At 40.0% G+C, this 26,460-nt stretch overlaps 1 protein-coding gene across 1 annotated transcript in view; it reads right to left on the bottom strand.

The window, feature by feature from the left end:
* The window catches only part of ano2b (anoctamin 2b), a gene marked incomplete at both ends in the record, with an annotated part of 81,890 nt that overhangs the window by 31,004 nt on the left and 24,426 nt on the right, over positions 1-26,460 (bottom strand). Inside the window, 12 exons of the mRNA XM_083935021.1 lie at positions 8,705-8,788; positions 11,513-11,605; positions 11,904-11,986; positions 12,545-12,705; positions 13,601-13,735; positions 15,260-15,324; positions 15,937-15,984; positions 17,333-17,388; positions 21,354-21,405; positions 21,499-21,553; positions 23,859-24,010; positions 24,277-24,375. Of these exons, the coding sequence (XP_083791147.1) occupies positions 8,705-8,788; positions 11,513-11,605; positions 11,904-11,986; positions 12,545-12,705; positions 13,601-13,735; positions 15,260-15,324; positions 15,937-15,984; positions 17,333-17,388; positions 21,354-21,405; positions 21,499-21,553; positions 23,859-24,010; positions 24,277-24,375 (1,083 nt within the window). The remainder of the gene's footprint in view (positions 1-8,704; positions 8,789-11,512; positions 11,606-11,903; positions 11,987-12,544; positions 12,706-13,600; positions 13,736-15,259; positions 15,325-15,936; positions 15,985-17,332; positions 17,389-21,353; positions 21,406-21,498; positions 21,554-23,858; positions 24,011-24,276; positions 24,376-26,460) is intronic.

The following is a 26,460-nucleotide window of genomic DNA, read 5'->3' on the forward strand; positions in this document are numbered from 1 at the left end:
CTCTCTAGCTCACATGACTATGGCTTCCCAACAGAAGCGATACTTTTTACGTATATTAGTAACAGCTGCTTGCCTGTTGATAACGAGCTGACCTCTGACCTCCTTGTAGAGGGCAAGAAATAGCAAAAAACTATGTTGTCATTTTTGCCCCTTCGTGAAGCATCAAGCATACATCTGGTGGAGGAAGTATTCAGAGGCTTTACTTGTAAAAGTACTAATACCACACTGTGAAAATACTCCACTGCAAGCAAAAAAGTATTAGCAGCGTGTGATTAAAGTAGTTACATTTAAAGTACGTATGATGTTTCTGGATTAATATTACTGCTGTTTTATGTGTATGTTGCAGTTTATTGCTGTAGATGTTTAAGGTTGTGCTCATTTTAACATTATGTACAGTAGTTTAATCTACAGCAGTGCATCATATTCAATAAGATAGTCATATGTTTGTAATGTCCTTCCTCAACAACTCATCACAGACATTTAACATCAACAAACCAGGGGATACGTGGTTTTCACAGGACAGGAAGGGGATGAAAATTTGTCGTGAAAAGTAGCAAAAGCTTTCATATAAATGTAGTGGAGTAAAAAGAACAAGATTTAGCTCTGAGAGTACAAGTATAAAGTAGCTGAAAATGGAAATACCCGAGTGCTTGAGTGTGTATTTAGAAAAAGAAGAAGTCCTTTATCAGTCCCGCGAATGGGGAAATTGAATTTTCACTCACACACAGGCCCGAAATACACACACATGCTCAGACAGGACCTATATACATGCAACCAATGGAGAGATGTTTGAGCGAGGGGGCTGCCAGTGACCGGCACCCCGAGCAGTTGGGGGTTTGGTGCCTTGCTCAACAGCACCTCAGCAGTGCCCAGGAGATGAACTGGCACCTCTCCAGCCACCACTCCACACTCCATTCATGGTCCACACAGGGACTCAAACCAGCAACCTTCCGGTTCCCAGCCCAGTCACCTATGGACTGAGCTACTACAGCCATTTAGTTGCATTTTACCACTGCCGACTGGCGTCAGTGTGAGAATAAGACCATAATCTATCAATATTCAACTAATCAATGTGCAACATTTGAGACCAGTAACTCCACTCTGGTGCAGAGAAAAAGTGTGCCAAACATCCAGTCCTGAATGCTCTGAATGGTCTGGTGCTGAAAACAAGGGTAAAAATAATTCCTCACTTTCCTGATGCCCTCTAACCATCGGACTCCGCCCTCATAATCACTCTAATGAGTATGTATAACCCTGAACTCAAAACCAGTGGGAGAAGCTGACCTACTTGTGTCATCAAGTCAAACCTCTTCACAGGTCTGTCTGTGGTTATATACACTTTACAAAAAGCAAATCCAGTATCTCCCATACACACACACACACACACACACACACACACACACACACCACACACATTCTTACATGGGCAGTCAAGGCAGGCAGGGATTTCATACACATACACATACACACACACACGACACACATACACACGCCACAGAATGATGTCCAGAGAGTGTTTGCATCAGATGACCTTAAATATGCTCATGAGCAATACAACTTTGCCATCTAGTGGATACAATGGCACGGTGCAACCTGCAGTACACACTACTGTATTCACACAGAGATAAAATAACCTCAACTTAATCCTCAACATTCAAACCAACAAAACAAACTTTTTCTTTGCACCATTTTGTTAAACCTGTAAATACATTTTAAATAACAGTAATGAAAACGTAGTATGTACCTCAGGCACTAGATATATGACAGCATGTCCAGCCAACTGACAAGTGTCAAGGAGGAGGTGCTTATTAATTAGAATATTGGAATATATTTTGTTTTATGCTGCATGTGGTACTGTTGCTGGATCTTAGCCATGATACATCTGTAAATAAAATGTTTATGCTGAGCAATAAAAAACTGTCTAATAAACAAGCTTCTTGTAGCGTTCAAGTCTGTCCTAACTCGGTTTAAATTAAATACAAAAAAATGCAAACAAGCTATTTTCACATGACCATGACCAACATCTGACACTTCTCCTCTTTTATATCATCGCCTTATTTCCCTCCTAATTACACTTTCCCTGACACAGATACATGCACAGTTCATAGCACCTTTAGCTACACTTTTTAAAATTAAGTGAATGGTATCTGTGTGTCAATGTTTAACTGATGAAAAGAAAAGGAAACCACCTCTAAAGTCTGCTGCCATCTGTAACGTTGGCTGTTAGAGGAAATTACTTTCTTGGACTAAAAGTGCGTTATCGTGACAAAACAAATTAAGTTTCTGACGGGAACACAAACCTGGATACAAATGATCACACAAATCTCCCTAAATCCAATAGCCTCTAAAACAGTACAGCATAAGCATGTTTTAAACATTACAAATATTAATGTCTCTCTATATTTGGTTTATAAAACTTTTCTTTAAAATTTAAATGTTTCAACAGAGTTGGGAGTATAAACTATATAAATGTGTATGTAGCCTTTGTGACATCACCCACAGTTTTCTGTAGTCAGTCAATAGCAGAATGCAAATGCAACAGTTACATTTCAACCAGCAGAGGGCAGCCTGCATGCATATTCATAGCATAATATTCTTGAATGAACATACTCTTTCAGGTGCAGCAAAATGCGCTGTTTTATTGGAAATCTATGTGAAGAAAGTGTGTCCAGTATGGAGGCCACATTTATCCACAATAACACACACTGTCCATTCATTTTCCACTTTGATATATTTTCATATTGAAGACTCTCTTTCTCTCTGAGTTTTCAGATACAATATTGAAGCAGTGAAGTTAATATTATGGAGGATACTTGGAGGGCTAAGAGAGCCCTATGCTGTGGCTGATAGGAGCTCCTGTTACTTCTGTATGAGTGGGTTTGATTCTAAGGTGGATCATTTTCTACATATCTTTGAATTAAAGAGGCATATTTAAATAAAATAAAGTATATTAAAAAGGTGGACATAAGTGTACATTAATTGTGAGATAGGAAGACAGTTAAGAGCGTATGAACAAATTTATTTAAAGCATTTAACTATTGATCGTGACTTGTGGGGGCTTCTCCATCTTTTAAAATGCGTTGCATTCTGCTGCCTTTCCTGAGTAGGTCTGGAAGGCCGGTAAGCTGGGGTTCTGTTTTGGTCCAGCTAATCCCTTTGGTCAAAGAATTACCTTCGTAATGAGAGATTATTTCATAAATGAGTATGAGAACATCCAACAATGTAACACACATCAAAGTGTTAAGCAGAGACTCTTATTTGCTTTAGTTTATTCTATAACAGATCTAAAGATATTTTGGTCCACCAGAGTCTGGCATTTTCTGTAAGAGTCTGCTTGACTCTGGTGGAATCGCCGCTGGTGCCCTTTGGCAAGACTTGATTTATTCTTCTTTTGGGCCTGAGGTGGCAGAAGCAAAGTCTGCTGGAGTGCCCTTCAATGGACCTGGAGTGACCAGTACCAAGGCTCCTCATGCAGGGGGCTCCGTGTTTTTTGGCCTCATAGAATGTATTTGTCTTATTTTTGAGACAGAATCATTCAAGCATCGTCCACCAGAGTCTGCTTGACTCTGCTGGTGGTCGAATCATCAATGTCCATGGGGCTTTCACAGAATCTGGACGTGAGGGGAGTATCCACTTACACTTTAGTTTGGCCATAGCCTCTGTGATTTATTTCCAGAGAAAATCCTCTTCACCTTTATAATACTAAAAGGTGGAGAATATAATGCATTCACATGATTAAACCATTTGTTAGCTCAACTTAAAACAACTGCCAAACACAAGGCATGAAACTAAATAACACACACATGATCAAAGAATAATCAAGTCACCAACGACATGTAGTCTTAATAAACTTGTTGAACAAAATAGTAATTTGTAGACATGTTACTCCTACTGATTTCAAATTAAGTTGCACAGTAGCACTTTTCCTCAACGTAGCTTAATTCATTTTCTCATTCTTGTCAAGCAACTCCAAGCCATTGTACATTCTTTATTTTCCATGTGTATATTTCCGTATGTATAAATGGCTGATTGGAGGCAATTATCTGTTTAGTTCTGTGTCCGTTTAGAGGCTTTCCTGATTAACAGGTCAGTGGGCTCTACATTAGATATGTGTACTTAAATTAACTTAATGAAGCAGGGAATATTTTTTTCATTTTAAGTAGTTTATTATTACTTACATACTTCCATTTGTGCTAGATAACAAATAGATCTAGACATTAACTCAACTTACCATTCACTTGGCCTGCAAGGTGTTCAAGCTCCAAACATCTTTGCAGAAAAACAGTTGTAAACTGGACGTCTCTCTGCATCTTACAAAACCCCTAAAAGGTCATAAATTATATACATTTTATTTCCTCCGTTTTCTAGTGATAACAAGATAATTAATTTGAGATCGGGAGAATCAGTGTAACAATGTCAGAGGAGCAGGAGAACATCGATCAACATCACATATCTCTTCAATCAAGGTCTGCCACTCAAACAGCTTTATGCCTTTTTATTACAGATAATGTTCACATTAGTGTGCGTCATCTAAGAAGACAGTTAGCAAGGCTTCAGCTTTATCAGAGGTGTGAGTGAGCCTGACATACGCCATACATTACATTCATTTTATTTTCCTGTAAAAACAAGATAATTCATTTGAGAGACAATGAGTGAAACATGATAGGCCTGAGATTTCCATCACACCTGACAGTCATGCCTTGTAAAGACTTCTCATATCTTGAAGAACACTATGGAGAACACTGACAGATGATTTCAGTTGTTTTTTTACTGTTGTGAAATTAAACTGTAATCTGTATATTTATGTGAACACTGTAAAACTCTTCCCTGTACTGGTATTTATGTTGTTGTAATATAATCTTGTTGACAATAAAGTTTGTTTTTGAAAAAACATGAAAAATTGTAGTTAATGATACACACTAATGTGAACATTATACATACATACATTATATGTAATAGAAAGGCATACATTTATTTCAGCCTGTGTCAGGCCTTGATTGAAGACACATGTGATGCTGATCGATGTTCTCCTGCTCCTCTGACATTGCTACACTGATTCTCCAGATCTCAAATAAATTATCTCATTATCACGAGAAAACGGAGGAAAATGATCTTGTTATCACAGGAAAACAGAGGAAATAAAATGTATATAATGTATGACCTTTTTGGGCTTCCGTAGAATCTGCCCTCAAAGTGAGATGATACTGAAATAGTGTACACACCTCAAATGCTGACCTCAGCTTCAGGTAGCGTGGTCTTCAGCACAAGAGGCGGGCGTAGTGGTTGGCTGCACGCAATTGGACAGTCCTTCATCGGACCAACGATCCGAGTGACGACTGTTTGGCGCTAACCTGCCGCTAACGAGGTAAATTAAACTTTTACCAAAACCAGTCGGCAGTAAAGCAAATACATCGTTTCGTTGGAGGAATTGCTCCAAGGCTAGTTTCTGCTCAGTTTTCAAACAAAACTTTCCACTGAAATCATTTGAAACTGCAGCGACAGCTGCATCAACGGGTAGCGGTCACTGCTCTTCAGCGGCCGCCATGTTGAATGTAAATTGTATTTTAAAAAAACAACAAAACTTTATCTACACAAATAGATTTAGTACAATGATAACTGTTCAATCTTCAAAACATAGTATCGCTCGAATGAGTGCATATATTATGAATAAAACAAAACACTGGAGTACAGAATTCATTGTTTTTTTCACAGCTTCGCAGTTGGTGGAATACTTTAGTGTGTTCAGGAAGGAATTAAAGTAAGGAATGAAAACAATAATATTAGGTTTCTGGTTTGAAAATGTGGTGGTGTGTATATAGTATTTAGCTAATAATAAGAAAAGTTCAATAACATACAACTTTTTGACACGAAATATATTTTCAAAAATACCAAAATAAAGCAATTTTGAGTTTGAGTCGTATAGACCTTTTCAACGGAATTCTATTGCTAAGCAACAGCCTTGGTCCTTGGTGACTTCCTGTCAGCTGATGTCATTCACGTACACTGCAACAGGAAATAAACTAGGACTGTTTTGGAATCATCTTTGAAAAGGTCCATACCTAACTTTCTGCTAAATACGAGGGTTATTTCATGCCACAGTGTTTGACTAAAAGAGCATGATGTTTGTAATTGTACACAAAGCTGCTTGCTAAATTTTTCTGTTTTCATCCTGTTTAACCTGCCAATAGCATGCCAGGTAAAAAATGCCAGCTTGTGATTGGACCCAAAGAATTGGGATAGGAAAAGTGAGGAATACACATCCTCTTTTCCAGAACCAAGTGCAGGGCGAATTCAAACCACCGTCAGATGGGTATGGGGATGCCCAGTCTAAGCTTCAGGACTCATAAAGTAATAATTAAAAGGTGTACTATTATCCTCAGTTTTACAAATTTGAAAACTTCAGTTGGAACAAATCTATTTACACCGACTTAGTTATTTGTTAGTTATTTATTTCTCAGACATGTTTAGTAGGTATCACTGTAACATCTATTTATATTCTGCTATGTTTATGACCCATAACTGTACCCCAGCCACTCTAAGCAGGAATGTTTAATAAATAATAATTAGAGATGCAGCCACTGTTTTTCATCTGTATAATAATCATGCCTTTTTGGGGCCAAGACCTTAATTTCAAGCAAGATACTAAAGAGCTTTAGCTAGTCATGCTATTCTTCTATTCTACTTATTGACTTAATAAAGGACAAAAAGACCTTCAGAGTGGAAGTGTGTGTGCTGGTTGGTGGGGACTGCCATTAGAGAGAATGGTCGTAGTAAATGGGTCAGGTGTTATATTTGGCTTGTTTCCTCCGTTGAGGAAAGCCCAGCGAAGCCTTCATCTTGTGACAGAGACAGTCTTTACTTCTCTGTCATTAGCTCCCTTTGTTCATCCTCCTCCCTCTCTCTTTTTCTCTTTCTCATTGTGTCTAAACCCTGGTTCTGCCACAGTATACCGTTTTGAGGGGGTGCCTATTTATTCTGTCCTAGATGCTATATTCTGTGTCGCTTAAATGTATGTATAAATGAATAAATTATTAGACAAGCGTACAGTGCATACAACACGCAAACCTATGTACAAACACATTCTCAGTGGCTTGACATCCCGAATTTAAGGGGATTATTATTTAACTGGAAAACACAAATAACAATAAACAATGAACTTTATTTATCATTATTCTGAATGGTAGGGAGCCAGATGCAAGAAGTGCTTGTGCTGACTTTCCAGTGCTAAAATATTTAAAAATGACCCTGTATGTTTAAATATTATTTCAATTCTTTTGACACGCCTCACGCCTTTGGAGCACTGACAGCTTCTAATTTAAGAAATGATGTGAAAAGTTTTGACAGTGTCACTGAGGAGCAGACATGGCTCCAGTTAATAAATAAACCAAAGGGTAACACAATATAACTGTATGCCCATCACATTACTGTATGTCCAGGTTTTTCCATCATGATTCCACATTAATGCCTGTCATTTGAAAAACAAATAACCACATCAGTCATATTTCAGAAATCTAATCTCTGGATTTGATCCTACAGCACATTCACTGTCCGAGGTAACAAATCGAATGCTTCAAGTGTGCATGTGCCTATGTGTGTGTGAGAGAGAGAGAGAGAGAGAGAGACAGAGAGAGAGAGAGAGAGAGAGAGAGAGAGACAGACAGAGAGAGAGAGAGAGAGAGAGGGAGATCTGTGTCGCCATAGTGACGTTGCCTAATCTTACCCCTGGCTTCCTGCCCAGCACGCCTCACTCCCACTCAGCCGCCCTCCCTCTGTTTCTCTCCATCCCTCTACTTCTCCAAGTCTCCCTCATTGTCTTTTTCTCTTTGTCTTTTTGATTTAGTTTCACAGACAATTGTTTCCAGGTGCAGAAATATGGTTATGCCATTCAAAACAGCAGTTATACACAGTTTTCACAGCAGACATACTGACTTATTGCAGGAAAAGCACAGGTGTAACTAATGGCATTCAGTAATGACAGCTCAGCTCCAGCAAACCACATCAGTGAGCCAACGAGCACAATAAGTTATTATTATTGTTATTTGCTACACTTGAATTTGATGAGCCAAAATAACTACCATATCATTTCCGTATGAAATTTAAGTTGGGTTTTTTTAATATGGGATAACAGCAGGTTACAAGGTGAAAAAAAACCCAAGTTAATTAGGAGTTGATTATTTGCTCCATACCGGATACACCTTAAGGCTTAATTAGGCTGTTTTGAGGGTGAGAAAGGCAGGCTGAAAAGTGTGTGCCTGATGCACAATACAATAATAATAATAATAACAGTGTAAAAGGATGAAACCTTAAAGGGAAAGTTCTGCTTTTTTCAAAGTAGAAGTTATGTTACTCTCTGTCTGCACCTAATGTCATCTGCTAGATCCACTGCACCCGACGATTAATCAGGATTCTCTGAACTCTCATTTTACAGCTAAACAGTACACTAAAAACAACACACCCACACTGTGTGTTTGTTACTAGCCATCTGATATCTGGATAAACAACGTGCATGAAGTTGCACAAACAAGTACCTGAGGAGTTGAGACTGTAGAAGCCAGAGGATGGGACAGGAAGAGAAGAACAGATAGACAGCAGCCTGCAGGATAGGAAACGAGAGGAGTGGCGAGGAGAGGAGAGGGAGGTGAGGAGGAAGAGAAGGAGGAAGGTGAAGGGAGAGGAAAGGAGAGGAGAGAAGAGGAGGGGTTACCGGTATTCCTGCAGCCATTGCAGACAGTAGTTTTTGTCTCCATCTGTCCTTCCCTGTCACTGCCCCGTCCTCCTGCTTCTCTGGCTGCGAGACAGAGGCACAGATTACGCACACACACCCACACCCACACACCTACACACAAACAATCCACAAAACACAGAAAACATGCAAAAACATATGCACAATCACAACATTTTCTGTCCACTGTACAGACCCTCTCCTGTCTTTATTATGAATGTAGTTATATTACTGTTTTCATAATCATACACATGACTCTCTAATGTCACGATTAATGAAAGATATTAAGTGTACTTTTTTAACCTGACTCCGCCAGATGGATTGATTCGCATAATTCTCATTTGATCTGCATATCCATTTGGGAACTCTGGGTTGGAGATCTTTTGGAAAGAGGCGGAAATACTGGTTGCTGATTGGATAAATCATCTGTCTATCACCACCTATGTTGGTGATAGACATGCCAAATCAACCAATCAGATCAACGAAGCGTATGACGTACTAACAGAACGTTGAGGAAGTAAACAACATATTTTCCGTTTGTGTAACATGAATTTACGGATAAAAAGCCCAATTCAACAACATATTCCAACAGAAGGATCCAAGAGAAAAAAGCATTAGCGAGCAGCTTGCTCTATATCTGCGCTCATCTCATCCATGGAAGCCAGCCTTGTTTACACTGAACAGCAGCTTCTCGTTGCGTCACACTTAAATCCGCCTCAAAACCAACTCTGATTGATTTGGTCCCTTGGGCAACCTTCTCCAAATTTTCTCTGCCGCAAGTTACCAGACTGATCCACGAGTAAAATAAAATGGAGCTTGCAAGATCAGAAAGGTCTCGCAAATCTAGTATTTTTCAATAAAGTGTAGGAAATCATGAGTTATGATCAAAAATGCATTTTGTGAGGTCACAGTGAACTTGACCTTTGACCTCCAAAATCTAATCAGTTCAACCTTGAATCCAAGTGAACAATCGGCCCTCATTAGAAGAAATTCACGAGAATGGGGACCTTTAAAAATGTTTTTGGTGTGAAGTCTAACCTCTATGTCTGATGATACTGGAGTTACACATTCCACGGTTATAATAGAGGCAAAGGCCCACCTAAAGCAATCAGAGGCCCGCATATTTGTAATTCCTAATTGTGTGTGTGGTTGGGGATTGGGTGGAGGGCTGAGCAAAAGTCAGAGGAGTGGCTTGTCACTAAAATGAGAATAGCTGTTACACCATAAAGGTTCGTCTACGTCAATGAGCCTGGACCGCTAGCTTCGGGGCTAACTCCCTCTGAGCTCCCTTCACTTTAATCTGCCGGGAGCAAGCAAGACACTTGGTTTGGGCCTTGAGGAGTTCATTCACTGACAAATAAAACTGTACATACACTGCAACACTACGATAAGGTTACCACTTACTTCATACTCTCGCGCACATGCTGGCTATACCTGTCACTGTCATAGTGCAACAATGCAGCAATAAAGGAAGTTGTGATTTCACACCAGAAAAGCAGTCAATGTGCACTGTTAATTAATCCGAACCCACAGACTTCATACACTGTAATAGCACAACTGTCAGTAAAGCGACGGAAAGAGACAGAGCGCACAGACATCACTTGTTTGAGAGGGAGAGAGAAGGGAAGAGATGATGGACTACTGCATGCACTGTTTCTGTAAGCTATTAGTAACTTAGGCTACTCTGAATGCTGCTTTGTAACTTTTTTAACCCTCTGTTGGTCGACTCGCGCATCACTACTGTGTTTGTTCTGCCCGCCAGCATTTCCATTCTCACAGGTGTCGGCATGGCGCTGTTGTGGCTTTGCGACTACTAAGCGTTACCGACTCAGAGGCGCAACAGATCTGTCCCCTTCTTCCATCTCAACAGGGCGTAATAAAGGTGCAATAGCCCCGCAACAAACAGGCAGTGTGAAAGGGGCTAGTGAAACGTTGACACAGACAGAGAAAGTACAGAAGGAGCATGACCAGAAATTACAGAAAAACATATATCAGCATAGTTTCTCCAAAGATACTCTATATTGTCTATATATATTCCTAAAAGATGATTGCTACTTGTTTAACACATTTTTGTTTAAAAATCATAGCAATAAAAGCAAAAATCATATATAAATTCATTAAGAAAATCCTCATCCTTGTCAAGTCAACTTTGGCCTCTTTGCAGTACTCTGGGGGAATAACTTATTTCAAATCCTTTTGGGGGAACTGTGCGGCACTTTTTCCTTTTTCTTGAAACAAAATTAGCAGACGACACATGTGGAAACTTTCCCTACAACTTAAAAAAACACCCGTGGGATCATTCAGGTTTCCCACTTTTATCCCCAACCATCTGTTGGCCAGGCAAAGTGTATGTGGGCCAAGAGGATTCAATGTGATTGACCCATTTACAGGAGGAATCTAGATCATTCTCGGTCATTAGATCATCACACTAATGTCCGATACACGCTTTGGAAACCAAACCATCAGGATCCACATGTGAAGACAGAGCCAGGTGGAAGAGTTGCATAATCAGATGATTACACTGTTGCAGTACAGTACTGTAATAATGAGGCATGACTGGAATATAGGGTTTGTAACTTACTCAAATAAAAGTCATAATCTGTGTACAGTACATGTTATGAAATACATGCGTTTTACTGTGTAATACCTTTCCATTGGTATTGTTGACAGTCGGGTCCAGCTACAAGAATGGAATTCATATGTTGTTCATATTTTATTACACACTGTAATGAGTTAGGTAAACATGCTTTATAGCAAATGTAGTCCTAAGAACTTTCTAATCTTTCCTACCTCATTCTTTTTCTTCTTCTTCTTCTTCTTCTGTTTCTGCTTCCTCTGTTTCTTCTGTAGGAGGATGGTCTCGTATTTTGGCCTGGGATGCTCCTGAAGAGAAAACAGAAGAAAGATTCAAATGCATAAATAGTAGACATAAGCTCCCTACCTTTTGGTTAAATTGTATGTTCCATGCACTGATACTGTACAGTAAGGATGCATTAATAGAATAAACTTGGTTAAACCATGTTCAGAAATATTGTCACTGACAAGAAATTAGTCTGAAGTGTCCATTGTTCTGACTCATGATATGGTTGATATGTATATGTGTGTGTGTGTGTGTGTGTGTGTGTGTGTGTGTGTGTGTGTGTGTGTGTGTGTGTGTGTGTGTGTGCATGCACGCTTATACCTCGTCATCCTCAATGCCTGTCAAATCCCAACTGAAGCTCAAACTGATCTGACGGCGCTTCCAGTGCTCCAGGAACAGCACCGCTACAAAAACACACAAAAAAATCATATCATTGCAATGAAAGCTGTGGAAATAGCTAAAATATTCTTCACTTCATGTCAAAAAGGTACTTTCACACAAGAGGTAGGGACATTTTTGGATTATTAGATGCATTGAGTTTCTGTAGAAAGATTACTCTTTGCAGAAAAGTTCCAAATAGGAAATGTAACCTCGCTAACACCAGGACCTCATTATGTTATTAGGCAGAATTCTCAGGATTGGTGCCAATAAACCTGAGATTGCAGATCCTCAGAGCACATTCATGAAAGCAGTGATACTTTAAACAAAACATTTAGTTGGTGTCACCCAAATGTGTTGCAAAGCGGCACAAAACAAAAACAGATTTGAAGGTGAAATCCTTGTCCCCACAGGATCCCACAGCAGATACACAGCAGATTTATACGGCCGTAGTATTGGTGTACGGTTACAGTACTGTTACAGTAAGAATTATGGCCATTGAGCCACCTTTTTTCAAAATAAATGAAAAAAAATCCCAACACAGACAGACACACACACACACACACACACACACACACACTCACCCCACAGAGACATGAAGATGGCGAAGAAGACGGTGGCGGGGTTGTCGAAGAGGTGTGAAGCTCTGGCGGTGCCACAGGCGGTGCTGAGCTGCCAGAAGTCACAGGCTCCGTCACACAGAGGACACATGGTGAAGTTGAGACGCTCGTCACACATCTCCAGGCTGAGGGGGAGAGAACCAAGACTTAAGTCACAGAGCACCTACATCCAACAACATTAATACAATAGATATAAGCCACCCTAAATAAGTATCAAATAAACAGTTCTGCATTGCAGTCTGTAGATTCAGTTAAAACAACCCAGAGATCATTGTGTCTGGAACATTTAACCATTAGTAATGAATTGAACTTTTAACACACAACCACAATACAAGGCTCTCTGCTTTGACCCTATTTATAGTCAGTGTAGGGTGAATGATCAACCTTTTGCTGCATAACACACACTCACACTGCCAGCCGTGCCTTCTGTGTTCCTCCCACACAACCCTGTCTAAAGCCAGATACAGCAGGTATCTGGGCAATCCCTGTCTGTGTAAGGGCATGTGTGTTTACATTTAAATTGTGGTTAGAAGAAATCCTAATTTTTCTTTTTGGGACATCAGGGTCTTTATCACTTTACGCCTTCTAAGTTAAGACTAGAGACGACACCAGCAGCTACACCAAATTGGGCCAGAGGTATAAAAGGGAGAGACAATGGCCCTTTCCCTATCGTCTACCCCCATACTTCTGGCCCCCTTGCTCAGATCATTTGGATCTCAATGACACCTGTGAAATATTGGGATTGTTTCTTGCACAGCCACAAGCAGACATACATATAAACACCTAGCTGAAAAAAAAACCTCTCACTGCAGTGACTGACGTCTGGTAATCAGAGGAAATATCTAATATTTCCCCTGTCGGTCTCATTAAGAGCATCTTTACAGACCAGTGCTAGTCCTGTGTGAGCCGAGAATTTTGTTGTAATTTCACTGAAGTGAGGTTTTTTTGCACCTCAATTCAACTGAAATGTGAGATTTTACAATAGTTCCACTTATGAAGCAGCAGTGCACTTTGTAGTACCTGGGTATATTAGTGTCCACTGTCGCCACCCCATAGCCAAACACAATGATTCCCACTATGGAGGCTGGTATCAGCAGCTGAGTGTAAACACCGAGCCATGCGAAGTACAGACCAATCTTCTCCCCGAAGTACTTCCTGTGGGGTCAGAGGTTGGGGATTAGCAGTTGAAAGGGACAGTGCAGGTCATGGTCTTGGCAGAACAGACTGTGTAGACTTAAGTTGCAGTAAATAAAGGTGTGAGATCTGCATGCTGTGTTTGGTCCTAAAATAGAGCAAGAAGCATGTCAATGTTTTATTTAGGGCTTATTTACGCTGAGCTTTTCACAAAGCACTTTCTTTCAGATTTGTGTACAAACTGCCAGCTATGCTAGGATAGACTTAACTCTGACCTTAAACCCCTGAAAGCGTGCTTTCTTCAGAATATTTTAATGTGGAAAAGTCAAAGTTTTTGGGACTGAACATGACTAAAATATCACTACATCCTGTTCAGTGCACAGAAATACATGACATCACGTTTTTTTCCAACTTTAATTAAATTCAAAAACAACAAACAGGAAATCTCTCATATGAAATATGAGTTCCAAGTTGGCAGAAATGATAGTGTTTATGTCATTTGCTGGGAGCTCTACACAATCTGGGAGGAAGCTGTAAAGTAACTAAAACACTCAAATCCAAGCCCATTCATTTTAAAGCATTCAATGTTTTTTTTTTTTTTTGGTTTAATATCCTCAGAGTGGTCAAATAAAGTGGTCCTCCTTATTTAAGATTGAAAGGATCAATTCAGAAATTGTATAAGCGAGCAGTTTTCTGCTGAGGGAACACATCTGCTTGTGCATGAAGCAGCAGTTTATTATTTAGTATTTACGATAATGACAAGAGAAGTTGCTTTCAGCCATAGTAAATGTTTCCGTGCACACAATAATGTACTATTGTGGGACATTTAAGCAGCAAAACTAAAAACTGTAGCTATAAACTTGACAGAGGAAACAGAACTAAATGTTTAGCTTCAGAAATAATAAATTAAGTTACTGTTCCTCGTGCGTATGTGCACAGTGGAGCACATTTTCACATTTTAGAGAATGTCAGGTAATTAATATACTATATCCTCATTAAGAATTTATTATTTTACCCACCTGTAACTCATCTCCTATTAATCAGAATGTTAATTTTTAGGACCCGGCCCACCTGATCCGTGCATTAATCACAGGGCCATGGATGTAACTGCAGTCGACGCATTAAGAATTAATTTTTGCACAGAACAAGGACAGGATTTTGTCTCTCTTACACACGGTGTAACACAGAAGAGATGAGATAGAATTGGATTATTTTCCAGCAAGTATGGAGAAGAGGCATGATTACAGTGACGCATTACTCTCTCAAAGTACTTGAGGGCATGTAAATATTATAGTAACATTGACGTTAAAATATGTAAACATTTGGGTTGAGTTGGTGATTATAATCGGGGTCGGTAAAGGTCGGTTTATCTTCAATAACCATTAGTGAACTACAACAACCATAATGCACTGCAATGTCTGTATAGCTGTAGTGTTTCTTTCAATAATCAGGCGTGAGAAGTCTATGAGAGTTATCTTGAAGTACAAATTAGATGAAAGAAAAAGATTTAGGCATGAAAATGATGATGATGTGATTTCACATTACCTGACCAGATCAATGGGCTGGTACTTGTAAAAGGCTGAGTATCTGGCCCACTCGTCATGAAGAACCTGACAACACACAGGGAACAGTTAGTGTGACTGGGTGTTGTCGTGTTGTCATCTTATCATGGATGTGAAATAGTTAGGATAGGATAAAGGAGTATGAAGATCATATTATGATGGTGAAAGAATATTACATATTGATAAATGCCCTGGTTTACCAGTCATGAGAAGAAGCTGCTATTTGTACTTTTCATTTATGTTTTGTTTGCTGTTGTTTTTTGCTAAGATACTAAAATAGTTTTTGTCTGTTTTGAAATTCAAGTCAGTCACTGGATTTTCATTTCTCAGCTCAGCCTCTGAGAGATGTTTACTGAACTTAAAGTCCAAGCTGTGACAGTGTGACACAGATGGGAAGTAGGAACAATGTCAGAAAAGAAAAAAGATGAAGATTACTAGGATGAGAATTCATTATTGTTTAGAAAAGCAGAAGTTCCATTGCTTGACTTTCACGTGACTGACATTTTGTCTTACAGCAAACTCATTTTGCTGAAGGTGACCCTGTGAGGAAGGTGACCTTCTGAGGAAGTAGAGCGGTGATAGTGTTTTATTAGACAGGCGAGGCAGGGAAAAGATGGGAGAGTGGATGAAGTGAGAGAGAAATGAGAGGAGTCTGTCTACCTGTCTGTCGTTCCTCTCCTCAAGGTGTCCAATGACCTTATAGTCACCCTGAGGAGTGAGAACAGAGGGCGTAAAACATGAGTGCACACAGAATTCTATAATGGACAGTACACTATACTCACTCACTCAAACATCGAACACACTCACACGCATAAACTGCAAAAACACTCGATATAATCAAACAAAAAACTGTCTTTAAACAGTTTCAAATAGCGAGCAGCACATCCTCATGCACACAGACACAGAGGTGCGACCATGTTGGCTGCTGTATGTTTATACCACTCGGAGTTACAAGAAGTGTTCGGAAAACTAAAAGCACCACTTTTTTTTATTTTTTTTATTGTCCACAATGTGTAAATTTGTCTTTGGTCTCAAAAGACTATGTCAGAAGAAAATCAATCTCCTTTTTTAAAGTATATCTAATTACAGCATGCTAATGCAGCTAAGAGCAGGGGTTGTTTCCTTGCTTGTGCTGCCAATGTGCTTGTAGATAGCCTCAACATTTGAACATACTAGGCTACAGCGACACAACTTAGTTTTCATTCTAAAACAGCATTTCAAAATAAAAACGAGACCAGCATCTTAGCTCCATATCAGAAATAATCCCCATCCATACGAAAAGTAGTTCTGTCCGATTTTTCTCCAAACTGTGGAGTCACTGGCGAACATGTCTGTATGTTAGACATTGAACATGGTAAAAAGATTTTTTTATTTTCTATTTATTTGTTTCTTTTAACTGTGCTGTTTTTATTGTGATATGGATCCGCCGGGTCTGAAATAAAGGGAATATTATTAGTAGTATATTCTTAACGTGCCTGAAAACACATTTCACGAAAACATTTGCGTAAACTGGGGGTGCCAGTGTAAACAGGAAATAGACTGTCTATCGTTATTCTGCCATTGAAAATTATGGATGTATAAGTTGAAAATATACAAAATATTTTGGAGGATGAGCAGCAATGGGGAAAAGTAAGAGCAGAAATGTCTTTGCTCTGATAGATGACGAGGTGGAACTACTGTATAACTGATGGAGTATATCATGAGTATACAAGTACATGGCCATAACGGCGGTGGACAATATTATTTTGGAGCTGTTGCAAAGCAAATAGGGCAACATATTAGAGCAGTACCAGGTACATTATCGATGGGTGGAGGAAGCCATGGCACAACTCTCCGTTTTAGGGGTTTGCAAACAGATTATTGTGGATGCAAGGTGTAAAACGTGTATGCATTTTTAAACAAAGAAACATTCATTTTCAGAGTATGCAAGATGCAGCAAAGCTTTGTTTGTAGTTCCTATTTCAAGCAAGTTTCCATCTTCTGCAAATTGAAAACTGTAGTGAAATAAATTTAAACTAATGGCCGTCTACAGGGAATTTACAAAGCTCACACTTACATCGTGAAGAGGGAAGGCAGAGTCATACACGCCTTTAGCTATCAATGTGCTGATGCCTGGAAAAGAGAGAGAGAAAGATAGAAAAGGGTAGAGAGAGCGAAGACATTAGACAATCCCCAAGGGAGCATTTAAACGTCACTGTAAGGGGCTTTTCTCTCCTTGCATTGTGATCCAAATCATCATTGAATCCTAAATGTACCTTTTATGTAAATGATGTACTGTATCCACTGATAGAAAACAACTTTTTTTTGTCTTAAAGCCTCAGTAGTAGCTTAGGCTAAAGACTCAGTTTTGAACCAGAAATCCAAGCAGCTGGTGAAGTCATGGTTGAGTCACTGGCATTAAAGAGTGAATTTACACCAAATGTGCACCAAGATGTGGTGTGAAATTAAGTGATAGCCATTGTAAAAGAGCACCTTCTGTTATGAAGGGCTGCACACTGCTCTGCTTTTTTGATATTTCATTGATTTCTGAAGATGAAATTGATCACCTCACTAGTTCAGATTAAGTGTTTTGTTAACATTAAATTAATGTTACCAATGTTATTGACTTAATGCTGCAAATTTATTCAATTCTAAATGTAATGTTTTTCTGTATTCACACTGACTATGGAGGCTAAAATTCTGCATACATGTATTAAAGATTAAAGATTTAGATTTCCATGTCTTTTTATTATAAAGCAGGTTTGAAGTGGTATATAAATACTGTGAAATTATCAAAACGCTCAATCCACACCGCTCTTATTCACAAACTGTGCCGTCAGGGCTTCTGTACAATTGTGATGTCACAACTACACGATATAGAGGTAGAAATGCTGCTACAGAGATGTTACGGTCATTCCCTGGTTGAAATGAAAGGCTGCAAAAATGCAGAGAGTGCAGATGCAGAAGACTCAGAAACTCTGACCAATCAGAGCAGACTGGGCTTTTTCAGGAGGGGGTCTTAAAGAGACAGGCGCTAAAACAGAGCGTTTCAGACAGATGGTGTACATGGGTATATTCAGACAGACTGTATGAGAAAACAAATGTGTTTTTTGAACATTAAAGTATGTAAACATGTTTTAGGAAGAAACTTAAAATACAACCTAGACCCTGAAACACCTGCACCATTTTATTCATTCGTTCACTAGATCAGGTCATGTAGGTAGTACAGCTTTTAGTCTGTGGAAAGTTTCATGTGGAAAGCGATGGACTGACATGTGAATGTCAGGGCCGACACACCAGATGACCTGACACGCAACTGGCTCTTTAATCAAAGTAATTAATCAATTAATTATCTGTGCCTCAAAGGGGACTGGGAGCTATGCAGGGATGAGCTGTGATATTAATGAAACTCACGACCAACACACACCCACCCACATACAAATGCATGAATGCTAACTCAACCTGCTAGATATGACCACAACTCCCAGAGGCCCCTGCTTCAATCCCCTGACCCAGGACATATGACCCACTTGTAGAGGACGTGGAGGAGAGTGACAGAGACACAGGGAGGGGGATGTGTGTGTGTGTGTGTGTGCGTGTGTGTGTGTGTGTGTGTGTGTGATAGCGAGAGAAACCAGATTTATACACCAAAAATGAGGAAAGAGAAAAAAAAGAGGTTAAATAGATGCAGCTCTCATCTATCTCCCCTTCCTCCCCTGCAGCTCCATCAGTACCCTCTGGCTGAGACCTTCTGCTGTGTTGGGAGAGCCAAGAAGACATATGGTGGACACTGGAAACGAAACGGGTGTCAGCTCATTTCTGTGTAACTGATGGATCGCATACATGCATAGGCAGCTGTTATCTGCATGTCGTATAAATCTACAGATATGATAACACTAAGGCAAGACCCGACATGAATGTAGAGTGCTGAATGTCTTGCAGTTAATTTAGAAAATCCCAGAGGAAATTTGTTTGTGTCTTACAAGTGGTGGACCTATTTATTAATAATTGTTGATTGTTGAAATATTTTGAGTCTTCTATAGTTTGCTGCAGACTCCAAAGTCATAAAGAACCTACACCTCTGTTGAAGTAAATTGCTAATCCTCCCAGTAGATGTCTGCAGTTGATAGTGTTAATGAGCGAAGCTTTCTAGGAACATCCTGGTTGGAGAAAACTGTTGCTTCCAAGCCTAAGCAAAACAAATTAGGGTTAAAAAGATGTTGGTTCCACCCAATTATCCAATCATCTTGCTCCTTGTTTGGGTCACCAGGTGCACTTCACTTCACCTTCCCATTAAACTCCCAGCAGGCATATCAATATCACCTCCCAGTTCACCTGCAGTCTGTCAAAGTCCAATCGTATTTGAGTTTCAGCACAACATTGAACGGAGCTGACAGCTGACTTCCCCTAGTGCTGCGATTTTAATTTACCAGGCTGTATAAAATATGGAGGTAGTTTCGTCACAATGTCAAAATGAAGCTGAGAGTGGGTGGCTCACGGTGGCTCTGGCCGTCGCCATACTGGCCAGTGTGGATGGAGCTTAGGCAGACTGAATGAATCCTACAGTCTCCTGTCACAGAGACACACCCTAGCTACAGAGACCAAAACTGTAACGAAGAGGACTTTGTTCCCTGGAGCTTGATCTTGCGTTGGGGTAATATTGCACAATGCAATTTAACCAGGATACTTTAATAATTGCACAGGCACTTTTGTAAAGCATTTGCACTTTATCAGATTTGCACATTGCATATCTGCACACTTAAATATAGTTTCATATTTATTGATTGTTGGTATATTTATTGTCCTTTTTAATGTTATTGGTGCTGGTAGGTTCTGTGATGGCCACATGGTTCCACTTGCAAAAGAGGGACATGAGATTTAATGTGCATTTGTGTGGTAAATGAAAGCTAAGATGACATGATGTGACTAACCTAATATATGTTGTGCAATAGTGTGCGTCTTAGTATTTTTGGAATGGTAAAGTAGGTGTTAAATGTACTCACCAGTCTCTTTTGTCTCCAGGGTGTTCGGGCAAAAGGCCTCCCCAGGAAACAGGCACCATATTTATAGTTCAGGGGGCACCGAAGTGCTTATTAGTGGGTGTGTTGAAAGATGGTGTATTTAATTATTGTAACGTATTTATTATTGGAGATGAAGTTGTGTTGTAAATAAATGTCTGTATACAGAAGGGGGATTATGGGGATAATGAAAAAAGTAAAGAAGTGTTTGTCAAAAGGAGAGCATGTCAGCATGGTGAATGGGCTCTTCCTCATTAGTTAGACACCCTATACGAGGCACCATTTGGTAATCAGTGGGGGGGTTGCTTCATGATGTGGAGAGTGCTTGCCATGTTGCTGAAGATGAAACAATACAGTCTTGTCTGTGACACTCGACAGTCCTGCCTGGGTATTCTTTTGCTGTACTGTCCAGCCGTAATTGTGGTCCTCCTAACACTGCATTTTGTACCAGAGTGTTAACATGTTTATTTCTGCTGTAAAGTTTGGCAATTTGTGTGTTTGGGTGTCTATGGGGATTGACTCACTTTTGGAGCCAGCCTCAAGTGGCCATTCAAAGAACTGCAGTTTCAGAATTTCCACATTGGTGTCTTTTTTCAGCAGCAGAGGTTGCCGCTTGATCCATTTCCAATCAAGTGAACTGTGAACCACTAATAGGCACCGCAACATATCCACTACAAAGGCTCATAACGATTTTTTTATCTGGCCAAACCATGTTTTAATTCCATCATGACTTCTATAGTAGACCCCTGTTTTTTTAGCAAGTGACCTCCAAAGATTGCTTCAATTTATCACAGGCCATCATACTTCAAGGGCAGGCGAGAATGATTCCAGGTGGTGCAAACAGAGGTGGATGGAGTCATCAACTGTTCTGATTACCATTTTAGACTACATAATGAAAAATTATTTGACATTTGTCCGATGCTTTTGCCTGCAGCACATTAGCTCTAGTATGGGGTCCACCTCATGTCATTAATCTGATTAGACATATCAATGTGAAGAATGCATAGGGCTGGAAAGGGGCTGCATATGTTATGAGTTAAACTCCTCCCAGACACACACAAACACACAATCTATCCTCACCTATGGTTTGACAGGTTCGTACACACACCGTCCGTCTCAGGATCTCATATACCTGAAACACATGTAAGAATATCAGACCAGAGAAACAAGCTTATCCTGGACAAACATCAAGGAGAAACCCCTCTAAATGTGAATGAACACTTACTATTCGGCCCCTTGTGGCGTTGTCGAAGAACGTCTCTTTCGATGTGATGTTATACCTGAAAGAAACAGCCAATCAATAAAAACTGTATGTGTGCATTTTATGTGTACAGCCATGTATTTATTTAGTGTATTGCATGTAAACATACAGTATATATATATATATATATATATATATATATATATATATATCTTTTTAGTCAAAGTACAAGAGGTGTAAGAAAATACTATACATTTGAGTGTGGCTTTGAGTATGGTTTGAGTACTGTATCGATTCGCAAAAACAATCGATTAGATGATTAGATCCATGACCCCTGTATCATGATATGTATGGAACTGCTAGACAGAAAGTACAAATTTAAATGGGATCCTTTCAGTCAACTCAACCTTTTAATTGATCAGAACATCAAAATTCAAAAGAGTTCCTAAGTGATACTCTCTTAAACTCTAGGGCTAGACTAACACGAAAACAAAAACGATTTCCACAAAAGAACCAGTCTTAGCCACATATCATAAATAATCCTTCTAAATTGAAGAGTTGATTCTGACTCTTATTTTCTCAAATAATAACAGTTGCCTACTATCACTCAGGGTTATAGGATACAAGGTTGCTTGTATTCATTGCACTTATACCAAGGTTTAAGAACTGCATAGTGTAATTTTAAATGTTGGCAACATAGAAATAGATTGAGAGTAGAACGGACGTTCCAATCAACACAGCAAGTTGGTCAGAGCAGCAGCTATTTCCATTTGTGGCAACTGTGATCATTATAGTGGGTTAACTCATTCTATTTCCATGGTCAACACACAGTGCTAAGCGCTAAGAGCAAAGAGTTAAATGTCCCTTCTGCTCTCATTCTATTTCCATGGTTGGCACAGACTACAGGACCAATCAACCAGGGATGTGGAAATGTGTTCTTATTACTTGGAACTAGTGTCAGGTAACATGTTACAAACTAACATGTAAGAGAACTCAGATTTCTTTGTTTCTGTAGTGAGTAATGTATCACATTAGTATTGCAATTCATGTAATCAGTTATTTCGTTACTATATTAAAGAAGTAATCTGTTACTTTTAAACTATTATTGTATTTCCCTGCAAGAACCAGTGAAGTACCCCCGCCTGCACCTGTCTCTGGTGCTTTTTTGCATTCAAGACAGAGGACAGACATCTCTGCGGACGCTGAAATCACAGAGCCTCTGCCCAGCTCACTGTCAGATTGTAAGCGACCAAAAGGTAACACAGTCCTGTCAGGTACCCTTGAGGTTTTCTGTTTGGCCTACTTTCATGTGTATGGTGTATTTCCATACACATGAAAGCTGCGGCACACTCTCTGCGGACCTCCACTGCTTTAGCTCTCTTGGAGCTCGATCCGCTGTGGCCACGGACCCCACTACCACCAAGCTCCTCCGCTCCCTCCCATCGAGTGCTCATCAGTGCGCATGCACCAGATTCTTGTGAACATGCCCGTCTCCTCTCTCATCGACAAACAGCATGGAGTACACGCTACACGGAAGAAGGCTGGCTGATTTACTCATAGATAGCAATTGCTAATGTAAATTAGCATATGCCTAGCCTGAGGCATGTGCATGTGATATTGTAATATGCGCAAGAGGGGAGGAGCGGGATCTATGGCGTGTGCACAAACACAGCCCACAGAGTGGACAGGATGATACGGGTGTGGTCGATTTTTGCAAAACAAACAACAGGCTCTAGGTGCAGGTAAAGGTGTCTGATTTCTTTTTTTAATAAAACCGAATGATTTATGTTGTTCTATTGGAGAATTGTGTCAGTTTCAGTGAATATGATGAACAACAATGTTGCAGTTGCCACTTTAATAATTCATGTTTTTAGCCCGCAGAGTTATAGATTTTCAGCTGTCCACTGGCTTTGCAATTACGGTCAATATTCAAATGCAATGCACAAGCAAAATGTAAAGGGACTTTCACTTTTGGTAGTGCAAACATACTCCAATGAGTTATTCTTCTCAACACTGTAATATAACTCTTGTAGTTATTTTTTGAAGTAGCATTATCCAACACTGCTTGGTACTGTACAGTATGTGAACTTGTGTTTCTTCAAAAGTGAGCCTTTGTAACTTTTGCTACAGTAAATACCAAATGTGTAGCCACAAGACGACTACAGGATAACATTACATACAAAAATTTTAACTTATTGCTTATGAATTCAACTTCTCAGATTGTAGGATAATGAACATGCCAGTTGTTCTTTCAAAACTTACAGTGTGTGTGTGTGTGTGTGTGTGTGTGTGTGTGTGTGTGTGTGTGTGTGTGTGTGTGTGTGTGTGTGTGTGTGTGTGTGTGTGTGTGTGTGTGTGTGTATGTGTGTGTGTGTGTGTCTCACAGGTGGAGTTTGTCCCTGGAGAAGCAGTGTGTGAGAAACTTAGTACGCTCTTGGTCCTGGTGTGGTACTTTGGGCTGGAAAGGCTGGTTAATTTTTCTCCAAACTGTGCTCATACTGGACCCGAAACCGCTTTCCTCTTTAAGTTCGTAACTCTGATGAAACACACAACGCAGAATTAGTCAACCAATTACACACACTGGTTTTACAGTTAATAAACCTTTCTAACACTGCGTGGCCCTTCAGAAATAAAACCCCAATACATTCTTATTACAAATATCAGCATGATGATGATTAACTGAGACACACCACTAAATTCTCTGCTGTTTTCCCCCTTCTGACCACAGAAATAACAAGAACAGACCAACAAACGACTAAACATTGACCCACTGACTACTAATAACTGGAACTCAGATCTCACCGTCTTGGTGGGGACTTTAATCTTGAGAAACTCAGCCTCTCGACACAGTACGGGCCAGGGCGCGTGGAGACGAGTAAAGCTGGGGCCGTGGGTCTTTAACTGAAAAATCAGCAAAAGTTAATGTAAATATGATATAATGCATTCTGGAACCTTAAGCAGCAGAAGAAACATGTCTACCCAGTTATGTGGTCAGATTCAATAGGTACAATGAATATGTATATCTTGGTGGCGGTAAGCACTGTCGCCTCACAATAAGAGGGTTCAGGGGCCCTTCTGTGTGGAGTTTGCATGTTCTCCCCATGCCTGCATGGGTTCTCTCCGGGTTCTCCGGCTTCCTCCCACAGACGTGCAGGTGTTAGGTTAATTGGTGACTCTAAATTACCTGTAGGTGTGAATGTTAGCGTAAATGGTTGTGTGTCTCTATTTGTCAGCCCTGTGATAGTCTGGTGTCCTATCCAGGGTGTACCCTGCCTCACGCCTAATGTCAGCTATGATCGGCTTTAGCCCCCCACGGCCCTGACTAGAATAAGCAATTGCAGATGATGGCTGGATGGTACATATCTAGATCTAGACATCTGCAAATGGATGCGAATTGTCTCACCCAACAACATACAAGGCACTCAGTTCGCCAAGGTCTTCTTCTAATAAGTCATTTTTATATTGTAAACTTTTATATTTTGGGAAATATACTGGCAGATTGCTCGGCTCAAACTACCTGCTGGCTTACCAGACCATCTGCCAGTACTGCTTTGAATCCAATATAGCCGACAGACCTCAGCATGTGCTGCACTTGCCTCTCAGCTGCTTTTGCCTCCAGGACTCAGAACTGGCCACTGGAGCTGCAACTCCACATTTGAGATTGCACAATATACCCCTTTACATCTGAAGCAGGCACAGCCAATGGCTGCCATCAGCCTGACCCACTGAAATACTTTGGATAACCAGTTTGGCCATCAGCATTACTGGTATTTATAAAAGATAGATGTAGCCTCTGCTCCTAAAGCAAAGCCTGGAGCTGTTTTCTTGGCCGCAGCCTGTTCATGACACATTTGACGCTTTTTATGTTCCCAACATCATCATCATCATCTCTGCCAAACACATATAATCTATTTACTGTATGTCAAATAAAACCAAGACACATCAAGCTTGTTCTGCTAATGAATCATGCTCCAGTGCCCACACTAATTATTATTTAACATTAAGATGCATTTGCAACATCTGATAATTAGCAGCTCCAAGCAACAAAAGGTTCCTGATTGAATTCTGAATATTGGTGCGTTGACACATACACTTCTGTAGCTGACTAAGGAGGACATGAATTTAAAAACAAAAAATTAAAAATCTATGCCGCAGCCGTTATGGAGTTGTTTTGCGGGGTGAGTGAGTTAGAGTGTGAGCAGAAATGAAAGAGAGCCAGCAGGGGACAGCTAGGTAACCTTACCCTCTACAGACCCCCATCAGCTTCTGCGAGAGGCGGGGAGTGAAAAGAGAAAGGTGGCATGGCAAATGATGGAAACCTGAAACGATTCCCTTTCTCCTCTCTCGACTCCTACTCTCCTGAGATCTTTCACTCCCCCTCACCACCACCCCTCCTCACATATATTACGGTACCTTCGGCTCCATGCTAGACACTGTTTCACTGACTGATTGACTGACTGGCTGACTCACTAACTGTCACTCTGACTCCTCTTATATTTCATTATCTTCGCCCTCACTCACATCCACACTGGCCTTTGTCCTTCTCAGGGACACAGTGGAGCGGAAAGCCACCTGACCTTCTTTTAATAAAATATATTTGTTACACAACATGTATATTCATAAGAAAAATGTTCGCAGGCGATTTGTACTTTTTAACTTGCATTAAAGACCATCTGTGTAGAACGGAAAACAACTTTCAAAATCAACTGAAGAAGCTGATGTGAGGTGGTTGGGGCCTTAAAATCATACTGAATTACTATTGTTTCACTTATTGAAGTTATTTAAAGACAGATTCAAATCATATTTTCAGTTAAAGAATACCTGTCTAATAATCCTACGTGGGCTTCCAGCAAGTTATAACTAAATTATTTTTTTTCCTCAGCAATTACAGCCGTGATGCAGCGTGGTACTATTGTAACATGGGTGTGGTCACAAGTAGAACAGACCACATAGATATTCCAAATAAGGCCTTTTTCCAAATGTAGC

This window comes from Echiichthys vipera (assembly GCF_963691815.1).
Source record: "Echiichthys vipera genome assembly, chromosome: 20".
Lineage (NCBI taxonomy): Eukaryota > Metazoa > Chordata > Actinopteri > Perciformes > Trachinidae > Echiichthys > Echiichthys vipera.